General features: G+C 39.4%; 1 protein-coding gene across 1 annotated transcript; it reads right to left on the bottom strand.

Moving 5' to 3' along the window:
- Positions 1 to 526: 526 nt before the first annotated feature.
- On the bottom strand, positions 527 to 1,646 carry LOC128116191 (EKC/KEOPS complex subunit LAGE3-like). The gene is made up of 3 exons (XM_052747393.1): positions 1,327 to 1,646; positions 847 to 975; positions 527 to 671 (listed from the first exon to the last, which is right to left on the bottom strand). Exons 1-3 carry the CDS (start codon positions 1,644 to 1,646, stop codon positions 527 to 529), a joined length of 594 nt encoding a protein of 197 aa, XP_052603353.1.
- Positions 1,647 to 6,829: the final 5,183 nt, after the last annotated feature.

The raw sequence follows: 6,829 nt of genomic DNA, 5'->3' as shown, positions 1-6,829 counted from the left end.
ACGGCTCATCTGATGAAAGCACTGGATGCCCAAGTCTGATGAGGTGAATTTGCTAGTAAGAACCCACATGGTAGAAGGAAAGGACTCCCAAAAGTTATCCTCTGAACTCCAATTGGGTGACATTTCACATGTGTACACACACACACACACACACACATGCACACACACACACACACATGCACAAGTGCATGTGAGTGAACACACACACAATAATAGTAAAAAATAAAATTTTCATTTCTTCCATTTCCTAAATTGTCAATCACCTTGGAGTACTAGAACATTAGAATCCAAGAAGCTTCCCTTCCAACCAAAGGGCACAATAGTAAAACCTGGAGATTTCTGCCATAACTCAAAATAAAAACAGTAACTCAACATTATTTTCTTCATTATCCATTATTTCAATATTCACTCCTTCAGTAACACTGACTGATACAGTGTGATAGGATCAAAACAGTGAATATGAAGGCAAAGGGACAGTTTCCCAAATCATGAAATGCCCTTCCCTTGTCTTGTGGTTGGTATCACATTAGAGTTCGTTATTTCTTCCTCTTCCTTGCTTGAAAACAGCCATAAACACTGGGCGTGGGACACTCCTCATCACCAGGGAGAGCTGGTCAAGGAAGGCATTGATGGATGTTCGGAAGAGAACAGGATCTTCAGTAGTCCACCTACTAAAAGTAAAGGGGGAGACACCATCATGAGAAAGAATGAGGAATTTGTGTAGTGTCACCATACTATGTGTTCTGATTACTTCTAATCCACCAGTGTCTCCATTATAGAACACCTAGAATACACATTGCCTCCCAATCTAAAGCCACCCCCACTCCAAACTCTTGGAGAACTGACACAGTCAGAGTAGTGTCATTCACGGTGAACTCTTGCTGAACCATCACTTGCTGGTGCTGGACATTTGAGGCCAGGGATCTGCAGGCTATGTTTGCCTCCACAGCAGTCCTGAATGGCACTGTTACAGAACTAGAAGGAGATATGGTCAAGGTACTATCCATTATTGAATTTCTTTGTGCATTGGTCTTGATTATACCTCTGAGGTTTACTTTAGCATGCCCCCAAATGACACCCAATCCATAGACATTTCTTCAGTGGTTCTGGTCTTGCACACCCTACAGCCTTCTTAGACATACATGATTTCCTCTTCTGCCTCAATATTGACTCTACTCAGGACTGACTGCCCACAGTACATCCTTCTATCCCCTTCCTAGTTAGCCATAAACCTCCCCACATTAACTTTCCATACAAATTACTTTTGGAGTGCTGCTCTCCCTATGTTGCCACAGTCCCTGTCAATGTGCTCCCCCAAAAGGATACAACTCCAGGAGTCGACTTCCAGCTGTTGTTGCAGCATCTCCACTGGGTCCTGGGATAATTGGTGCCTGCTCGCTCTGAGGAGCTATGGCTGCTTCTTCTGCCACTACTCTTGCCTCTACAGGGCTCCTTGAGTCGAGGCTGCCTTGGGCAGCCTGGCTACCAGAATCTTGTGGCTGACTTTCATGAGGGGTGTTACCATGGTCATTCTCGGCTTCAGAACTCTGTGAGCTAGCTTGGGCATGGGGGGTTCTGGATGTATGCTGGCCATCCTCTTCTTCACCATCTGTTCTGCAACCGTTGTTCCCGCTGGGATCCTGCATGCTTAAGTGGGCTATTCCCTCAGATTAGCCCTCTAATACCACCACCTGCTCACCCGTTGTTAAGGGAATGAGACACTAGTACTAGCCCTGCCCCTTAGACTAATGGTGCCTCTGTGACGCTTACAGTGCCCATGCAAACAGGATCTCATGAGAGAAAGGAGGATATCGCGAGAATAGGAGAATCTCGTGGGAGTTAGAAAATCTCCAGAGAGTGTACCCAGAAAACCGGAGCTCCTTCACTTACCTTTGGTGCAAATAAAGCAATCATAAAACACCGTGAGTTTACTAGTTTGTAAAATGTTAGATATGGGAATCATGGTATTATAAAATAGAAAGCACCATAGAGGGAGATTTTGGCTTTGTCTGTTTGGACAGGGTAAAGAAAGTCTGTCAATATCTTACTTGGAACCATGCAGCAACAGCACATACTTCAATTGATCTTGTTTTCCTGGATTTCTGTACACTAATAGTAGATTATATACTGGTTTGTTTGTTTGCTTTTGCGACAGGGTTTCTTTGTATAACCCTGAATGTCCTGGAACTCACTCTGTAGACCAGGCTGGACTTGAACACACAGAGATTCACCTGCCTCTGTCTCCTGAGTACTGGGAGTAAAGGCATGTACAATCATACCCAGCTGTAGATTACATTCTTGTGTATTAATGTGGTCCAATTTTTCTTGTATCTTAGTCAGTGTTTTCCATTTTAGTTCCTGGGAATATGTAGAAATATAACCTATCTGTTCTATAATAATTATTCACAGTTAGGATGACCATCATGCTTTTTGTTATATTTTAATTATTCAAAAAAATTTAAATTTAAATATAATTTGATCATATGCTTTACCTCCCTCAAGTCCTGCCAGATCCTCTCCCCATCCCTATCCATCCAAATTTAATTTCTTTCTCAAAACAAATAAACAAACAGACAAAAACCTCAATATAACAACAGCAAAAGAACAAACCAAGGAAAATATGTAAAATAACACCCAAAAAGAAAACAAAACAAGACAAAAAAGCCCAAAAAACCAAAAAAACCCACAAAAAACACAAAAACAAGCAAACAAAAAAACCCACCAAACTGTAACCAAATAGAAGCACGCGCACACACACACACACACACACACACACACACACACATACACACACACACACACACACACACAGAAAAACTGTTATATGTTTATATGTTGGTCACCTACTCCTAAACAGGAGGTTTGACTTGGAGTAGTTGATATACTCAGTGTCATTCCATTGGAGAAACTGATTTTTTTCTCTCTCAGCAGGTATAAATGGCATTTCTATTGTTAGCCTTTATCTTAGTAGCTAGGTTTTCAATCATTTCTTTTTAAAAAATAACAAAATAAAATATACTAAGATGAAACAAAAACTCTCACATCAAAGTTGGACAAGACAAACCAACAGAATGAAAATAGCCCAATGAAGGCACAAGAATCAGAAACCCACTTGTTTGCACACTCAGGAGTCCCATGAAAACACTAAAACGGAAGCCATAATATATAGAGAGAGGATCTGTATAGGCCCTGTGCTTGCTGCTTCAGTCTCTGTGACTTCACATGAGCTTTGACCATTTCACTTAGAGGGCTTATTTTCTTGGTGTACTCCATCACCTATGGCTCTTACACTTTTTCTGCATGCACTTCCACAGGGTTCCCTGAACTCTGAAGAGAGGGATTTAATGGAGACATCCTGTGTAGGGTTGAGAGTTCCAAGTTCTCTCACTCTCTGTGTAATGTCAGGCTGTGGGTCTCTATATTTTTTCTCATGTGCTACAGGAGAAAGTTTCTCTGATCCAGTATGTTATTATTTATTTATTATCTATCTATTCATTTGTCTATTTATTTAATTTTTCTTTCTTTCTTTCTTTCTTTATTTTTTATTTATGTTTGTACAAATACCCATTCATGCCATGGAGCATGGGTGGTAGTCAGAAGACAACTTTCATTAATAGAGTATCTCTTTACATCAAGTGGGTTTCGGGAATTGAACTCAGATCCTCATGCTTGCAGTTAGTCATCTTTACCTGCTTAGCTACCTCACTGGTCTAGGAGTTTCTTAAATTTTATTAGCTTGTTTGTTTTCATAAAATATGGGCAATAGAATGACACATTTCAATGGTTTTTAGAAGGTTTTGTTTTGTTTTCAAAAAATATTTATTTGTGTTTGTGGGGGAGGCAACATATGCCACAATGCATGTGGAGTCAGAAGACAACTTTTGGACATATGTAAGCTCTCTCTACCATGTGGGTTCTGGAGTTGGAATTCAAATCATCAGGCTGAAGAGAACTGCATACCAGGAATTGAACCAGCTCAAAAGAGATCTAAATCCCAATTAACAAACTAGAGGATTAAAGACATGTAAGCTCTTTGACACTAGGTATGCAGCTATAGGATTTGATATTTTTTCCTGATGGATTTCAGTCTTGTGTTAGTCTGATGTCTACTCACTATGTCTTCATGTCTTCTTTTTGGAATGGGAATGCATATTCTGTGACACTTACAATTATTATAATACTTAGAGAGTCTTGAAAATAGAAAGAAATATCTGTAGGTTTAAGTACTTGAGAATATTATCCACATTTTATGTGTAAGGACACTGAGACTCAGACAGTTGATAGACAACTGAATTCACAACTGCTAAATAATAGGGCAAATATGCAACTCAGGCATGCAGTCTAGTTCTTAAAATCATCATGAATATTATAAACACATAATTAATAATAAAATAAATAATTCTTCTCTCCTCTCCTTTCATCTAAATTCACCCTATTTCTCATTAGAGAATAATATTAGAATATTAGAATTGGGAGGAATAGAGGGAGGGGAAACCATAATCAAGATTTATCATGTGAGAAAAAATTTCTATTTTCAATAAACAAATAAATAAAATAAAACAAGCATTAACAACTGTTTCTATGATGTTGCATGATCATCAGTGACTGGAATTTCTATGGATTTTAATACTTTAAATTAATTATTTTGATAATGAAATATTATATCCAGTATGATACATTGACTTACATAAAATCCTCTTAGCATACCTATTTTGGTATCCATTTACAAAACTAATACATTAAAGTTGGAAAGAACATTTATAAAAGGGGAGTAAGATAAAATATCAAAGCAGTTTAGTTTGTATTTCAATGACAGCTAAAGACAGTGAGCACTTCATGGATACCTATTAGCCATTACCATTTTTGTTTTTTGAGAACTGGTGAGACTTATAGTCCATATTTAACTGGACCATTTGTTTCTCAATTGATTTTTGAGTTCTTTATATATTCTCTCAAATGTATAGTTGGGAATGATTCTCTCCCACCTTGTGAGCTTCTTAATTTTATCCATTGCTTCCTTTAGCTGAACAGAAACTTTTTAGCTTTATGAGTCTTACTTGTCAATTATTGGCCTTAATTCCTGCATGACTGGAATCTTATTCTGAAAGTCCTTTCCTACTCCTATATCTTGTACAATTTATGTTTTCTTCTAAAAGTATCAGAACTTCATGTTTCACATTAAAGTCTTTGATCCATTTAGAGGTGAATTTTTGTGCATAATGACAGAAATGTCTTTAATCTTATTCTTCTACTTATTGATATCCAATTTTCCCAGCACTATTTCACAAAGATTCTGGTTTCTTCCAGTGTGTACTAATGTTTGGGTCTTCTGTATTTTTGATACATTGATGAAATGTATTATTTTGTGCCAGTCACATGATGTTTTTATTACTATAACTTTGTAATATAGCCTGAAATCTAGTACAACAATTTCTCCAGCATTATCCTTTTTGTTTAGGACCACTTTGGCTTGTCTGAGGCCTTTGATGACTACACATAATTTTTAGATATTATTTTTTCTATTTCTGAGAAGAATGTTGTGGGGATTTAGGTTGGAGTCAAATTGCATTTGTAAATTGCTTTTGATAGAGTGATCACTGTCACAAAATTAATTTTACAAAACTATGAATATGAGAGATTTTTCAGTCTTCTAGTGGGTTCTTAAATTTCTTTCTTCTGAATATCATCCTGAGTGAGGTAACCCAGACTCAGAATGACAAACATAGTGTGTACTCACTCATAAGTGGATACTAGATGTGAGCGAAGGGATGGCCAGACTGCAACCTATAACTTCAGAAAGGTTAGCTAGCAGGGAAAGACCCTAGGAGGGACACATGGATGACCCAGTGAAGGAGAAATGAATGAGATCTACATGAGTGGACTGGGTGTTGGGGGTGGCAGAAGGCGAGGAGTGGGGAATGAGAACATAGGGAAATGGGAGGGTCGAGCTGAAACAGGGACAGAGTTGGAGGGCAGGGAGGGAGATACCATGATAGATGAGGATATCATGGGAATAGGAAAAGGCAGGGTGGTAGAAAGCCTCTCAGGAAGCCACAAGGATGACCCCACCTTGGACTGCTGGCAGTGGTCCAGAGGGTTCCTGGACTGGTCTACTCTGGTGACTGGTCTAGTGAATAACCTAACTGTCATCATACAGCCTTTGTGCAGTGACTGATGGATGCAGATGAAGAGATCCATGGCCAGGCACCAGGCTGAGCTCTGGTAATCCAATCGATGAGAGAGAGAGAGAGGAGGGATTCTGCAAGCGGGGTATGTCAAGATCATGATGGGAAGAGATGTAGAGATGACTGGCCACACTATTGGAAACCCATGAACTGTAGACTAGTGGCTGTGGAGCCCCCATGGGACTGGACTAGGTCCTCTGGATACAGAAGATGGTTGTTTGGATTGAACTGTTTGGGGGTACCCAAGCAGGGGGATAGGGATCCATCCCTGGTGCATGGGCAGGCTTTTGGGAATCCATTGCTTATGGTATGATGCCTTGCACAGCCTTGGTGCAGTGGGAAGGGGCTTGGACCTGGCTAGGCTCAGTGTGCTGGGCTCTGCTGACTACCCATGGGAGACCTTGATTTGCGGGATGTGGGGTGGCTTGGGAGGGAGGGCTGGGGATGGAAGAAGGGAGGAGGTGGGATTTGTGAGTGGTATGAAAAAAATTCTTTCTTCTGAAATTTAAAATTTTCTTTGTTGAGATTTTTCACCGTCAGTTTTTAGATTCTTTTTTAGACCTTTTATGCTTTTTTTTTTGAGGTTACCATGATCTCTTTCTGAGTATGTTTGTTATTGGTATATAGAAAAACTACTGATTTTG

The sequence above is a fragment of the Peromyscus californicus genome, unplaced genomic scaffold, assembly GCF_007827085.1.
Source record: "Peromyscus californicus insignis strain IS unplaced genomic scaffold, ASM782708v3 Scaffold_10__1_contigs__length_136768540, whole genome shotgun sequence".
Classification (NCBI taxonomy): Eukaryota; Metazoa; Chordata; class Mammalia; order Rodentia; family Cricetidae; genus Peromyscus; species Peromyscus californicus.
This window is presented reverse-complemented; position numbering and strand designations above follow the sequence as displayed.

What these genes read in the sequence shown, in the direction of transcription:
- LOC128116191 (XM_052747393.1), bottom strand. Translation starts at nt 1,646, where the DNA reads ATGCAGGATCCCAGCGGGAACAACGGTTGCAGAACAGATGGTGAAGAA. An exon ending in GGAAGTCGACTCCTGGAGTT is followed by an intron (nt 976 to 1,326) that starts GTATCCTTTTGG and finishes ATCTCCTTCTAG; the next exon opens with TTCTGTAACAGTGCCATTCA. An exon ending in AATGACACTACTCTGACTGT is followed by an intron (nt 672 to 846) that starts GTCAGTTCTCCA and finishes CTTTACTTTTAG; the next exon opens with TAGGTGGACTACTGAAGATC.